The sequence below is a fragment of the Quercus robur genome, chromosome 2, assembly GCF_932294415.1.
Source record: "Quercus robur chromosome 2, dhQueRobu3.1, whole genome shotgun sequence".
Classification (NCBI taxonomy): domain Eukaryota; kingdom Viridiplantae; phylum Streptophyta; class Magnoliopsida; order Fagales; family Fagaceae; genus Quercus; species Quercus robur.
In genome coordinates, this window is record NC_065535.1 from 21,107,981 (window position 1) to 21,124,298 (window position 16,318).

Consider the following 16,318-nt stretch of genomic DNA (forward strand, 5'->3'; position numbering starts at 1 on the left):
ACCAAGTGTCTAAGGCCCTTAGCGTCCCTAAAACCTTTAAGATTCCTAGAAATCACTACTGATTTCAGGATCCCAATGCACTCCAAGCAACTAAAAAATACACCATCAAAAAGCCTCTTGTCCACCCAACTAGACCAACCAGTAATCTTCCTCGGGACGAAGTCGAAGAAGATGGGAACTGCCTCGCGAGATCCTAGCCTAATCTGTAGATCTAAAATTTCCCTTGGATCTAGAACCTAGGCGAAACTAGCGAACCCAAACTAGCCAGAAAACACCCAGGTATGAGGAGAGAGAGAGGGGCCTCGCCATGGGACACTTGAGGGAAGAACAGGCTGGGGGTGTACCAAGGATCCCGTAAAGGGAAGGCTAGGTGCTCCACAGCCTCTTAGACCTCACCCTGCGTAGACTCAGAAAAGCTTTCACTTTCAAAAGGACTGGGAGTACGCTCCCTCCTTTTTCATGAGGAAGAAGAAGCCATTGAACAACAATGCAACAGGAAACAGAGAAGTTAAGGGGGTGAAGGATAGAAAAGAAGGGACAGAGAAACAAAAGTTGGAAGGAAGAAGATAAGCTTAAAAATAAAAATCTCTGGAAGTAAAAAGATGGTTTGAAGTAACGACAATAATGGCACAGGGGACAATTGGAGAAGACGATGTATTGAAAGACACGCCAGTTGCCAATATTTATTTTATAAGAGAGAGAGTTATTGGCAGTTATTAATGAGAGTTATGGGGAATGAAAAAAGTGGATGGGGAAGTTTTACTTAGACACTTAACTGCCACGTTCCATGCAAAGATGAGAAGTTGCAAAAGAAGTGTAACACATGAAAACCAGGATACCAGAAGATAGTGTGGGGAAGTAGGATCCCAAGGAAAGGAGAAAAGGGACCCTAAAGCCGATTGAAACGACAGGGAAGGAATCCTTACAAAAATCAAGAGTCTTGTCTACTTATGCGTGGGTTGTAGGCAACCCACGAGCTCGGAGGGCTAAATGTTGAGGTCCAAAAAACCACAATGTTGAACCAAGGCCCAAAACAACGCAAAGGATTGAAGTCCAGGAAAGTAAAACATTTGGGCTTCCAATAAAGAAAAAAAGGAAGAGAGGTCCAAACCTATTAAAAGTCCATAAGAAGGGACCTAAATCCATGAATGGGCAAGTTTTGGACCCCATGAAACAAAGAAAAGAAAAAAAGCCCAATCCAGCCCACAAAGGTTAGAAAAATCGTTGGGGAGCTCAGGAAAAGAACTGGGCCAGGATACCTGGGGATTCCTAGGAGCCTAGGATCCTCGGGACATGCAGTAAAGCCAAGTTGGGATTAAGACAGTTTAAGGGGGTATGCCAAGAAACACAAGGAATTATAACAGATATGTCCCTATCAGCCACCCAATGATGCAAAAAAAGGATCAGAAGGCTTAGGAACCAACAACTTATGAGTAAGGGTTTGGTACCTCGAGGAATCCAGGAAGAAGAACCATGAAGGAAGGTGGCTGGGGATCTTTTAGCTTGGCAGAAAAGAATCAACTCACTTGGGAAAAATGACAAAAGGAAAAGCAGCCAAAAGGTGGGTCTGAAAAGTGGAATCTAGTAACCTTAGAGAAGGAAAGAACAAAGGTCAATCTTCTAGGACCCCCCAGAATGGGAAAGTCAAATAAAGGCTTTTGAAGAAGGAATCTCAAAAGAAGAAAATAATGAACAATGAGGAAGGGACCAGCCACCAATGTTGTTGACACAACATTGATTTTGGTACCTAGAAAAGCAAATGGAGGGAATCAATGGTACCCCAGAAACCCTAGGATGACACTATAAAAGGCTAAGCAACCAACAGTGAAAGACATTCAGCCACAGTCAATTGAAGTAAAAATACTTGAGAAAACTTTGCCAGAATTCAAAAGGGGAGAAAAGAGAGGGAAAACAGCATTCGAGATCCTTAAAATGCCACTAGAGATCACACTCGGATCCAAAAGGATTCAAACTTCGCAAGTCTTAGATATCTAAAGAGCAATCTAAGTCTATGATTTTTGAACTTATTTGGACCTTGTAACACATCCTAGTGAGCATGATGTATCACAAAACTTAAGAAAATAATGAGACATTCCATATTATCCTAAGGATCCCTAATGTTTTATTTTACTTTTCTTGCTCATATATCATTCTTTACCATTCTTTGATGTTCAATACGTATATGCTTGTTGTATGTTAGTATGTATGTGTTGTAGGATTGGCACTTTATGCACCACTTGGTTCGAAATCAGCCCAATTTAGTTGCGGTGAACCAAGCCCAATCCCTTAAAGCATAAAGCATCAGGCCCAAGATCCTTATTCTTTAACTTGGGCTTGTGTGCTGTTCTACCAAAAAAAAAAACCCACACATCATCCTACTTTTTGAGATTCTTTATAAGTAGTTAACTTGTGAGGGAAGTGACCTCACTTGTTTTAACTTAGAGTCATACTTCTTTACAAGTCATTGAAACTGAAAATTCATAAAGTATGGAAATAGTATTGCACTCATCACTTCCTTAAATCTTCTTGTTGCTTCAAACATAAATCCTTCAAATTTTCAACCTACAAATCCCCATAAAACAAACAATCATATCATATCTACACCATCTAAACATGTGTTAGAACCTTGTTTCTTCTCACAATAAGTATAAGAATATTTGTATACATTTAATTTTGAAATTTTAAAACTTTATTGTTGGACAATTTTTAAAATGTAAATATATAGTTTTTTTTTTCCTGCTGGATAAGCAACATCTTTTTCAAGTATATACCATCTCACAAAAAAATATATTTGAAACAAAATACTCGATTTCTCATCAATATATTTAAGTTAAAATTTTTATGGAGTCAAAACTGCAAACCTTTCATAAAACAAACATAAATGTATAAACATATCTTTATGTATATCCATTATATGACACAGGTTCTAACATATGGTTAGATGGTTTAGTACAGATATGATTTTTTGTTTAATAAGTTGATGGGTTTGTATTTGAAGCAAAGGGAAGATATTATGGCATTCAAAAGTGTGATCCGTATTCTCCAAAGGTAGGTCAATTCTCTCACATGTTAACTATAATGCCTTATAAAGAATCTAATTGAGGTAGGTTAATATATACCAACATCATCATAATATTCATTCATTGTCAAATTAATTGGCTTGGTGGCATTAATTCGATGTCTTTAACAAACTATCGGTCTATATAAACTAGAATAATCAATTGAAATTTAAAGTTTCAATAAATATAATTTACTAAATTTCAATAAACACTAAATTTTAAGTCTCACTGATTCCGTATATACCTCAGTTGAATAGATAAAGTAGGCTAGAGTGTTATGTTGCTCTCAATTTTAGTGCTAAATTTATAATATTCCGCATATCCTGAATTTTTTTTTGATGAACAGCCTGAAATTTTTTATGAAAGCTGGACTCGAAAGAAGTAATGAAGTATCCGCCCTTTGCCGTATTGAGGATTACGTCAAATCCTACTAAAAATGCAATCAAAATAATTCACCTCGATATTATATCTCTCTCTCTCTCTCTCTCTAAATTTCCATTGATTTCTCTAGTTTATACAACTCAATAGTTTGTTAGAGATATCAAATTAATGTCACACCAATCCAATTACTTTGACCATGAATGAAAATCTATGATGGTGCTATCATCCTACCTTAATGAGATTTTTTTGTAAGGCACTCTAGTTAACTTGTGTTAGAACTGACCTAATTTATTTTAACTCGGAGTCCTACATCTTTACAAGTCATTGAATTGGAAATTCATAATATATGGGAATAGTATCGTGCTCTTCACTGCCTTAAATCTTCTTATTGTTTTAAACATAAATCCTTCACATTCTAAGCCTATAAATCCCATAAAAACATACAATCATATCATATCTACTAGATCTAATCATGTGTTAGAAGTTAGAACCTTTTTTCCTATAACGATATGTATAAAAATACATTTATAAATTTAATTTTGAAATATTAGGGCTCGTTTGGTAGGGCATTTCAAATATCCATTTTCAATTTTTAAACATTACACACATTTCTACAAACTTTTTCATCTACACGTATTTCAAAAAACTACAAACAATACTAATCAAACTCCTCTACCAAACGGACCCTAAAGCATTATTGTTGGCTAATTCTTAACATGCGTGTTTGTGTGTGTATATATATATATATATATCTACATAATGTGGTTGCAAAAGGGAAATAAAGTTTTGCAATATAATTTTGATTCACTAAAACAGTTAATCTAAATGTCTTTATGAGAAACCAAGTATTTGATTTAAAAAAAAAAAAAATTATTCAAAATATTGATTGTTAATTAATTTTTGTATTTTGTTTCTTGTATGCTTATCAATTTAATTGATTCTTTCTTGTATTTCATTTTAATTAATTTATTTATTTATTTATTTTTTATACAAGATAGAATTCTACTCTAGTCTAATCTAAGTGTATATGTGTGTGAAGCTCCTTCCTGGAGACTTGAATCCCGGCCCTTACCCCCCACACTCCACAAGAACTTATACTTGTGGAGAGACCATCGCATCAAGGGAGTGCGGTGATTCATTTTAATTTATTGATTGTTAATTGATTCTGATGATTCCTTGATTATCAGTGGGTTGATAAGACTTGAACGTTGATCTTCGGGCTATCTCCTGTAATACCAAAGACACAGAATCAGAGGGGACTGGTGATGACCGGCCAAAAATCCTCCGATGATCAAGTTAGTTACTTTGAACTCTCTGTAACGAAGAAGTATTCTCTTAAAAGTAAGAAAATGTCTGAATACCTTTTTCCTTCATCGAAGAAGCCTTATATAGTGTGTGTGTGGAACGGTTATCTGTTTGGTAACCGTTCCCAGTGTCGAGGAGTCCGGAGAATTGGGAGTAACCGCTGTGGAAGTTACCTAGGTCGGACGGGCCGATGAACTCGTCCATCCATAGTGAGGATGGACGAGACCTTCATGAGGAGCTCGTCCACTTTTAGTCCATCCATAGTAAGGATGGACGAGACCTCCAGGATGATCTCGTCCACTTTTAGTGAAAGACGGACGAGATCATCTTGGAAGGCTTGTCGTTCATAAATGACGAGTAGATCTTGAGGTATTAAGCTCGTCCATATACGGACGAGGGTCGCTGGTACGCTTGCAATTCTCTCCGCCTATTGTTGTTTCTGTCGTTGGACGAGACATATGGACGAGTTATGGACTTGGGATTATTTGTGACACCATCAGATTCATCAGTATTTAATTCACTACAATTCTTGAGGCAGAGGCTTCCTCAAAAAAAAAAAAAAAAAAAAAAAAAAAAAAAAAAAAGTCTATTTCATCTTCTAGTAAAACACACGCTATATTAATCTTATGTTGTAGAGTTAAATTACGGTTCTACGTCTATAGTTAGATTGTTGGACTGGTTTTTTATGAGAATTTTCAATTTATGCCCTTGCAGTTTGTATCAAGCAGAAGTTTTATATCACGTGATTTAGACTTATACGTATATTAGATTGGACATTCAAAGACTTTTTATTATTATTTTATTTTAGAAGAGGACATTCAAAGATTAGGGCCTCCACAAGAACATATGGCCTCATTTGGTGGAGTTGTTAAACAACTCATTTTCAGTTTTTAAATAATATTACATACTTTTTCACACACTTTTTCGTTCACACATATTTCAAAAAACTAAAAACAACATTACTCAAATTCTTTTACCAAACGGGCCCTAAAAAATTGAAAATTCTTTTATGTGAAAATGATTAAATGATATATAGATGTATTCAGTATTTGATTCATGCCTTCCTTTTCTCAAAATTGTACACACAAAAAATCACCCCTTGAGCAACAATTCAAGGGATTCACTCAAAATCTTAAGATTATGCGGCTTCGAAGTTTAAAAGTCAGTTTGACCTTTAGTCTCTGGTTGATCTTATCAGACTAGATTAGGGGTGTGCAGTCAACCCATCGATCTACCAAAATCAACTTGATTTAACCCAACTAGCTGAGTTGGGTTGGTTTTTAAAAGTTGGTGGTTTAGGTTGGATTGTCAAAAATATTTTTTACAATGAGTCAATAGATTCACAAATCCGTCTAACCCAACCCGACCCACCTATATTTAAAACATATATTATTTAATCTTTTATTTATCAACTAAGTTGGTATCGAACTATATGATATCCTACTAACTATAGAATAATACAACTAATTCATGTTTATTTTATTTTTCAATTAGGTTGAGATAGAACTATTTGATATCTTACTAACTAAATAAGATGTCATTTGGTTTGATAATTTGTATATGGTGGTGCTATTACTAAGAATTTTCAAATAGCAAGGGTAGCAAATACAACTATTTGGTTTGATTATTTGTGTTAATTTGATGCACTGCCAACAAATTTATAATATTACAAATCTATTGTTATTTGTGTTGATTTGAACTTTGATTCACTAGTAAAATAGTTTGTGTTAATTTGGTGTTATGCTTAGGTTTATTAGGTTATGTATGTTCCTTTATTTGTGTTGGTATTGTTCTAATGCTTAATTATAAAATTTAAAAAAAAAAAAAAAAAAAAAAAATTCTAACCCAATCCAAGTGGGTTGGATTTTTTTCAACTTGATTATGGTGGGTTGGATTGAAAAAACTTCTCAACCTGACCTAACTCAGCCCATGCACTCTCTTAGACCAAACAATCGTTTTTAGTAAAAACCATGCTTTCTTGCATATATGTGGCCTGAAAATGAAAAAAAAAAAAAAAAAAAAAAATTCCAATCAAAATCAAACAACTAAAACAGGTGAAGACAAAGAGGTTTGCTCTATGTCCTGACCAACAATTCCCCCCACCCCACCCCTTAATATTTAGCCCCCCAAAAAAAATCCAGTTAATATAATATGCTCAAAGCACAAGTCAAGTTGGTTTTTTTTTTTTTTTTTTTTACTCCTTAATTTATTTTTGAATCCTAAATTTATTTTTAAGAAACAAGAAAAATTAACAAAGATCTTAAGAGCATTGGTTCAGTAACTATTTTTAAAGGAAAAGAAAAATAACTAAATTTTTTAACGGCTTTTTATATTTCCTATTAAAATGGAATTACCACTTTCCTAAAATGATCTATTAATAAATGTCCTAAAAGCACCTGTTAACTGGATCCCATAAAGAATTTTAATTTTACGTGAGAGGGTATAACCACTTACCATAAGAGTTAATAATCACTTGACACAACATCTATCACAATTTTTTAGATTCAACTCCGTAGATTTGATATATTGTTTCTTAAAAAAAAAAAAAAAACTATGTAATATATTGATAAAAGAGATTGATAACTTTGATTGGCTATACTTTTGGCCAATTTCTGGCCGACAAGTAGATTAACCTAGCGGCAAGGCAACTTGCGGGTGTAGTCAATTTAGCTAAAAGGTCTACAGCTGAAGACTTTTGCAGCAAGACAAAATTTAAATATCTAAATTATTTCTGTGGGATCAAAATACAAGAAAGTAAATGAAAGACAATTAATTTATGATTTGTGGGAGAACGATTTACAATGGGAGAACTAGGTAAGAATCCAAATTAAAAGACTAATATCACAATTGAAAGAGGTACAACTAACAACTTTATATTCTATTCGGTCTGGCCAAGGAAGACGATTACAAGCTGAAATCACTCTTTACAGTTTTTCTCTCTGATTTTTCTATCCATCTTCTAAATGGGACATGATATGGATAATATTGCAAATATGAATACTCACTTACGAAAAAGGCATAGAGCGACGTACCAAACAAACTCGTCGGTCTTACTTGTAACCATTAACAGGTGACGACAGTGGGTAGTCTATAGCTTGAAACTGACAAGATCAACTTGGGAGGAGGTGGAAAGCTGACAACACTAAAGGTATCCTCAAGACTGACAACTTTGACATAACCTTGCTTGGCATCCATGCATGCGCATATAAGGAAATATCTTGTGTGCCACGCTTGAAAAGACTCTTACAATGAAAGGATTCCGCAAAATACGCTCATAAGGACTCTTATAAGGAAAATACTTCTAAACCAAGAAAAAGATGTCAACCCTCTACTACTATAAAAGTCCCAATATCCTCACTAACTAAGGTACGCATAATTCACCTCAGTTCTGACACCCTAGAATTGTAAAAAGTTTTAACTTAACTTTTGGAGAGTATTTGACCAACACCACACAGCATCATCAGGACAAGGGCCCTGTTTATACAAGTTCTACTTCTCTCCCTAAGGAGGATTGTGTGGAAGAAATAAGACAATATTTGTCCCACCAAAAGTTTCCTCCACCTTTTGAGGAGTAAGTGGTAAGAGGCATTATTGGGGCAGGTCAATCAATAATGAATTCAGCCTTTGTTAGGTGTGAAGTGTGAACAACCATTTAAGGCGAAAGTGACTATTATTGAATTTAGGCTATACCTTTCCTAATTCTGCGGTTGTATTCTTCCATTGGCTTTTTAACTGTATATTGGCTCTTTCTCTTGCTTATTCGTATCCTCGGCTGTGGGCTGATGACAAAATTTTCTTAGGCAGCTTCGGCCATGTACTAGGGGGAAACGGGAGATATCGACGGGCTAGGCCTTGCTATCCATAACCGTAAGACCCTTTGACTTTCTCCTTTCTACACCTCTTGCATTGCACTTTCCTTGGGCTGGATCTGTGCTTCTCCCTCCATTATTCCTTTCCCAAGGGCCTTTAGCATTTATCCCACTCCCACACAATTTCTTAAATCAGACAATTATGTTATGAGACAAAAGCAAACCGAAAGCACCTTTTTTTTTTTTCCCTTAACATTTTTCTTTTGAACAATGTCAAGAACTTGTGAGCTTTTCACAGTGAATTTACCTATGTTAATAGGTTGTTTTCCTTTGCCTCTTTTACGAATATATTGCTTGACCCATTTTTCAAATTGTTGCTAACGTGAACTGTGTCTTTTCCGGTGATTCAATTATACTGAAATTCTAGAAGTTAAGGATTTGAAGCAGTAAAAGAATTATATGCCTCACAGAATAAATAAACAATTTATCAGGACAAATATTTTTCAGTTCAATACGTAACTTTTGATAAAAAAAAAATAATAATAAAATAAAATAAAATAAAATAAAAAAATAAAATAAAAAACCTTCCTAGCAAGGGAAAAATAAATAAATAAATAAAAAGATCAGAAAAACACTTAAATATGCTAATTGTTGAAGGCTAAAATTTCACATTCCATGAAAAGTAAAGAAGGCCCAATTCAAGCAGTAAGAAGAATCAACATTAAGGTCCTATTTATGTTCAGATTTCCAGCAAAAATGTCATTAAAAAGTCCAGCAAAATTCAGTGAAAGAACTGGGCCGGGATACCTAAAGGCTGCCACAGGGCCGAGATACCCAGAGGCTGTCAGACGCCCGGGATCCTCAAGTAATGTAGGACAGCTACTGTAGGATTGAGACAACTCAAGAAAGGTACCACGAAATACAAGAAATGAAGAACAGAAATGTCCTTCTCAAGTACCCACTGGTGCAGCAAAGAATCATAAAATATAAAGCAAACATTTATGAACAAATGAGCTGTACCACAAGGAACCAAGAATGAGAAAATCATACGTAGAAGCAACTGGAAGAGAACTTTCAACCCAGCAGTAAAAGATTCCAATTATTTGGGAATAATGACAACAAGGAAATAACACCGACAGCTAAGTTTGAAAAGTGAGAAATCTTGAAGGAAGAGAGATTGAAGGCTAGGACGCCCCGGAATGGAAAGTCAGCAAGTGACTTTTAGAGAAACAGTATTAAAAGATGAAAACCATGAGAAAAAAGGGAAGAGACTAGCTCCTAAGAAAATGACACAGCACGAGCTCTGAGGGACAAAAGAGAGAAATCACTAGTACCATGGAGCCCTAGAAAACACACTATAAAAGGAAGAGAAAACCCATGTTGAAAGGGAAGGATTTTCAGTAGGGAGAATATCATAACAGAGTCATTAGAACTCTGTAAAATTTAAGAAAAACAGAGGAATGTCTCCCGTTATCCCAGAAACAGCCACTATAGCACATACTTGGATTCAAAAGGATTCAAACTTTGCAAGTCTTAGAGGCTTGAATAGCCCTCAAAGTAACTTTGAGCTTATTTGAACCTTGTATCACGTCTTAGTGAGCACATTTGTAATCCACAATCAAGAAAAATAATGAAATATCTCATATTGATTTGAGAATTTCTAATAATTACTTTGCATATTTCTTTACTGCATCTTGCTGCTCAATACATATATATTCTTGCTTGTAAAGCTGAGTCCCTGCCTAAGCAAATCCACTCAAACTTGAGTTCCAAATCCCACAAGTCTTGTGCAAAAGTATAAGTCTGTGAGAATTGGGGCCAGATCCTTGTGGCTGAATCATCCTTATGAAATTCATTTACATATATGTATATGTATTAATATATATATAAATATATATATATATATATATATCCTAATCTAAGAAACTAACAATTATTTGAAGATATGTGCATTGTATAGTTGTTTTTGTGTAGGACCTATAGAGGTAAAAGGAAAGGACAAAACTCCATTGCATAACAAGCATGGAGAAAGATTGTATAGTGCACAGAACCAGAGATTCTGGGTTCTTACAGGCCTAATACGCTCCGGGATCCCACGACAGTACGTCCCGGGATCCCACGACAGTACGTCCCGGGATCCTACGACAGTACATCCGGGGAGGAATCGCATTTTTGCCTTGAGGAGATTTATGTGACTTGCGCACAACTTGGTTCGTAATCAGCCCCCATTTAGCTGCGGTGAACAAAACCTAGTCCATCAAAACACAACTATTTGGCCCAGGATCCTTGGGCCTGTGTGCTAAAGAAAAAAGCACTCTCACACTAATCAAACGACACTAAAAGTTCAAATAATTTGCAATGGAATATTGCTGATCAAACCATGCAAAGCTAACATAAAAAACAAACATGGATAATCACTTCCTACATGTAAAGCAAGATTTGAAGAACATGTTACATATTCATATTCTGGATTTTTTTTTTTTTTAAATGGTAAAAATACACTTTACACCCGCTAACTTTGCCTAAGAATTATTTTGGTCCCTTAAGTTTGAAGTTGGTAATTTTAGTCCGGTAATTTTGCCCAAAATCATTTTAGTCTTTTAAGTTTAAAGTTAGTTATTTTAGTCAAGTAAAATCCTTTCAATCTCTTGATAACTCACTTAGTGCTGTAACTTTGCCCAAAAATCACTTAAAAGTATCAACTTATAAGACTAAAATGATTTTTAAGTAAAGTTACGAGACTAAAATGATAATTTTCAAACTTAGAGGACTAAAACGATTATGGGGTAAAATTGCAGAACTAAAGTGACAACTTCAAACTTAAAGGTTTAAAATATTTTTTGGACAAAGTTAATGGGTGTAAATTGCATTTTTGCCTATAAAAAATATATATATAATTAAAAAGTGCAAAATTTACGATGGAGTTAATGCTCCCTTCTCACCTTCTAGGCCTCTACTGCTGTACGGATTAATATCAAGTGCAATACCATCTAATTTAATAGCTTTCAATGACTGAGATTGAGGATTGAAAAAAACAACTTTTAATCTTAGTCATTAAAAAAAAAAAAAAAAAGGGAAAAAGTAAAATAGTCAAACTAGTAAAAATATTTAGTGAGTGGAGAGCGAGTAATTACACTAGGTGCAAAACCCTCCCAAATTGCTATTTTCCAACCACACACCCATATTGAGCTTTAACTGGGTGGTATTTCCTTCTTCTTTTTTCTTTTTTTTTTTAGCAATTGTGAACAGTAAATGGATTCTTGTAGCCATCACTGTAGCGAGTTTCTATTTATTTGTGGTGGCTGGGTTGCTATAGGTGAGAACAGTGAGATCAACATTGCTATGGACAAGAATGGTGAGATCAGTGGTTCACGGTGAAATCATTGGGTTTGCTAGTGGGGTTACTAGATTTTTTTTTTTTTTTTGTTGATGGTTCACAGTGAGTTTGAGGGTTTAGTGGCAATTGTGGTGGTTGTGGATTTGTAGGTTTTTGTGGGTTGCTAGTGGCGGTGTATGTGGTGCAGCAGTGATTCGGTGGTGAGGTTGCTTTTTTTTTTTTTTGGTGATTCATGGTGGATTTGTGGGTTATTGGTGGTGATAGTGTGTGTGATGCAGCAGTGGTGGAGTGGTGAGTTTGGCGACAGTGGTTGATGGATTAGGATTTTGATTATAGGAGGGTTGTGGTTGCTTGTAGGAGGAAGAGAAACACGGGCTGTTTGGTATCCCTGTTTGAGCAACAATTTTCATATTTCAAACACACTTACACACTTTTTCACCCACACGTATTTAAAAAAATTACAAAAATCTCATCTCAAATTACTCTACCAAACACCCCCAAATATGAATAAAGAAAGAGTAAATTAATTATAAAAAAATTTAAATGAAATGGTCAATTAACAAAATTTGAGATATTGTAAAGTGGTACAGCATAATAAATAAAATAATTTTTTAAAAATGTAAAATAACAACTTTTATGCAAACTTTTTTTTTTTTTTTTTTGAAAAGAGCTTTTATGCAAACTTCTTTTTTCTTTCTTTTTTTTTGCTTTTTCCTCCCTCGTAAAAAAAAAAAAGGTTAATTTCTTAGATGAGATTGGGAAAAAAGATTTAAAAAAGAAAAGAAAAAGAAAAAGTAATTCTCTAGATTCACGGGACTGACTAGTCCACCAAAAAACAAAGCCAGCTGACAAAAAATAATTGTCATGTGTTCAAACAGTGAACGTTACAATATTTCCGTAGTTTCCAACGAAGCACTCATTTGGCCATTTCTTTTCTCTTTCCACGCCGTTTCGTATCAGCTGTCTCATAAAATATGACCGTCGCAATTTTCAACACCCTTCCAGCGAAACTTTACCGTCCAACTCAAGTCACTTTTTTAGTGATCCAATACATTATCAACCAAACTAGCGGTTGAGATTCGTTACAGTAGGTTTGATATTGTACATATATAATATATATATATGTAGTAAAAAAACACACACTTAACTAACCCCAAGAAATCTCGCAAAAGTGAAAAAAGACCCCACCTCACATGTGTCTTGTCTTATGGTCGGAACCTTGGAAAATTTCGCACCTACTGTTTCAACAAAGATCGGACAACTCATACCTCACCATACCCAGAAAAAAGCTACCAAGAAAGATCAACCAGATTGTCTTTTTTTTATTTGGTATAACAATTAACATTAAATAAAAATATGGATGAAAATAACAATTCGAATTTGAGATGAGAGCAACTAGCATACAGTCAACAATTATAGCCAATCACTTCTGCTTTGCATTTATCAATATGCTTGACAACTTAATTTACACCAAAATCATAACCAAAAATAAACAAATACATTCTTGTACTAATGATCCAAGAACAATAAATTCCACAAGAAAGAGAAAAGCATTCATTTCAGTACTCTTTAAAAGAAGTTGTTAGATCTAGCTACGTATGTATAAATGAAATCCATATATATATTATCTTGTAAATTGCTTTATTCTTCTATGTTCATGAACAAATGAGTTAGTGAAGACAAACTAATCAATTAAACAATACCAAATTTGTGAAAGATAATCCAGCCAAAACCTTTTCTTCACAGCTTTTTCATCTCTTCCAAGCATAAACCAGCAATGAAAACCCAGATGGGCCGTCCAATTCACTCTCCTCTGTGCTGGCCCATTCCATTACAGAGCTTCCACCAGAAGACCCTGCCGAAGACCACATAGAAGTCGAAGACGATGACAAGCTTTTCCTCATCTTTCTCCATTCAATCCCACTCAAGCCATAGCTCCAGCTCTGTTGTGTCCACAAAGCCATCCCATTTTTCTCACCCGAAGAAGAATTCGCTTCCTTTTCTCTATCTTCATCTCCTTCAAACCTGAACATGAAAACCGCGTGTCTATCATCGTTGTCTTTCTCGAACAACCAGTTGTACACGTCCCATGAGATCTGTACAGGCACCCCATCAATTTCAATTCTCTCATTGCCTCTGAATTTCCACTTTAGGCGCTTTATCTGCAAGACCCTTTTGTTATCCACGCTGAAACTGAGCCTGGTGTCATCATTGTACCCGCAATCTATTTGTATTTCCCTGGTTTTGCCTCCAAATCTTGCTCTCGTGGTGTAGATTTTGTTGGCAAAGACATGCTCTCTTTTCAAGACAAGAACTTGGTTACTTTTAGGCCTTTGGGCTTTGGTTTTGGCATAGGCTTCTTTGGTGGAGTCTCCAACGAGAAGGGTAATTTCATTGTCAACAACTACGGCTATGTAGAACTTGGATTGGGGTTCAGGTCCAGACCCGAACTTGGCTCTGGTAAGGTCCCAAAAAATTTGAGTGTTGGCGTTGAGCCTTTTGGATCCATGCTTTTTCCAGAAAATAAGGGGTTTGATGTGGAGGTGGAAAGTGTATTGGGAAGAAGGAGAAGAAGAAGAAGAAGAAACAGGAGGAGAGTCGAATATGTGGTGATGACGGGGGAGGAGATTAAGGTGAAGAGAGCGGCCAAGGAGAGAGCGAGACCAGGTTAGAGAGAAAAGGCCAAGGGCAGTGTGGTAGAGGCAGGTGGTGAGGTTGGGGTTGCCTGAGGTGGGTGGTGGGGGCGGCGGCGGCGGTAGAGATTTGTGGGTTTCATTATTGGAGGGGCGAAAGCAAGAGGGGAATGGAGAGGAATGCTGAGACATCTCTTTTTATTTTTTGTTGTGGTTTTGGGTTTTGTTGGGGAGCTGAGATTAGAGAGTGCAGGGTTTTGTGGTTTATATGAAGGGCTTAAAAGCTTAAAGACATTGGGGGAGCCAAAGGGGAGCGGGGGTAAAAAGTAGAGAAGGGGGAAGGAGACTTCTCAACCTGAAATATTAGACTAGAGCCAAAATATTCAAAGGGAGACTCAGAGAGGTCTTGACCCCTCCCTCCCAAAAAAAAAAACAAAAAACAGCTAGAATACAAAAGAACCTTAATAAGAGTGAAAATTGCCTAGTCTAATGGAGAGTAATTCTAATGACACACCACATAAAATGCTTCAAATTTTGTAAATTTTGTAAATTTTGCGTGTTAAATTTTGACGGACTGTTTGTCACTTTTATACCCACTATTAACACCCATTATTTTTTTTTTTTTAATTATTATTCACAATTTGTCCTATGAATAGTTGTGCCACAATTGTGCTTCCTTTTGATATTTCCAAATGAGGTATCTAATTTTTAAATCCTCTATTTCTAATTGTAATTAAGAAATTATAAAATTGCAATTAAAATAAGTGAGAATTATCTCCTATAAATAAGTTTATGCTTTGAAATCCTAGTTGTCTTATGATTTTTTAGCTAAGTAAGGAAAGTTTCTTTATTAAAGAAACAAATCGTATTAGTTGTCAAAGTGATAATGTATTCCTTATCTATCAATTATAGACGTAAGTCTTATACATGAAGGCAATACTGCTGTAAAAGATTTGATAGCATTCGGCCTTTCGTCCAATGATCCTCTTTAAGGGGAAAAGATTATAAGAATCATAATTTTGAGAGACCATGCCTCACGCCATTGATATATTAGAGAGAATGTTTAAATTAAAAAATTTTAATTACAAATGAGTAATAAATCCACTGATATAGTGTTGTTTTTTGTTTTTGTTTTTATTTATTTATTTTATCTTCAATTCATTCTATGTGGGATATTTTTTCTCTAAAAGATACAAATCTACTCAACCTCTCGCCGGCGTGATGTCTTTTTTAGCATCCATTCCTTCATAGCACCACCCTACGCTTTCAAATGAAAAAATATGTTGTGGCAAGACATTATTGGTGGGTGTAAAACATATGAGTTTACACCGGATCCTTATTGAATTTTAACTCTTAGATATTGCCACCAATAAATAATTTTATATAAAAACACAACGGTAATAATTCCTACTAATAACTAGGATAATTATCAAATTATATATATTTTAAAAATAAACCCGTGTATAGAGAGTTCATTTTTCGAGAGAGAGAGAGAGTTTCAACTTTTGGCATCCGTTTCTAATGATTTAACTATCAGAAATCTTATCAGTTGAGCTAACTAAAATCTATATATATAAATAGTTCAAATCTATAAATAGATGGTTAAGAAAGCAATGGTATTTCATGTCCTTTGAAAAATCGTTGTTTCGGCATGTGCTCGTTTGTGCAAATGAAAAAAATAATAATAAAAAAAGTGATGGCTCCGAAATTTTTCTTTACATTTTTCGACATACACATGCAGTACCGCGCTTATAACAATAAATGAACGGAAATTATTAGGCAACTAGAAAATTA

The 16,318-nt window shown here is 35.1% G+C and overlaps 1 protein-coding gene across 1 annotated transcript; it reads right to left on the reverse strand.

The window, feature by feature from the left end:
* Positions 1-13,304: 13,304 nt before the first annotated feature.
* On the reverse strand, positions 13,305-14,908 carry LOC126712856 (uncharacterized). The gene has a single exon (XM_050412348.1). It carries the CDS (start codon positions 14,714-14,716, stop codon positions 13,643-13,645), a length of 1,074 nt encoding a protein of 357 aa, XP_050268305.1. The 5' UTR covers positions 14,717-14,908; the 3' UTR covers positions 13,305-13,642.
* Between the last annotated feature and the right edge of the window lie 1,410 nt (positions 14,909-16,318).

Bases quoted from the DNA above. Each gene is read 5' to 3' on its own strand.
- LOC126712856 (XM_050412348.1), bottom strand. From the start codon at position 14,716: ATGTCTCAGCATTCCTCTCCATTCCCCTCTTGCTTTCGCCCCTCCAAT.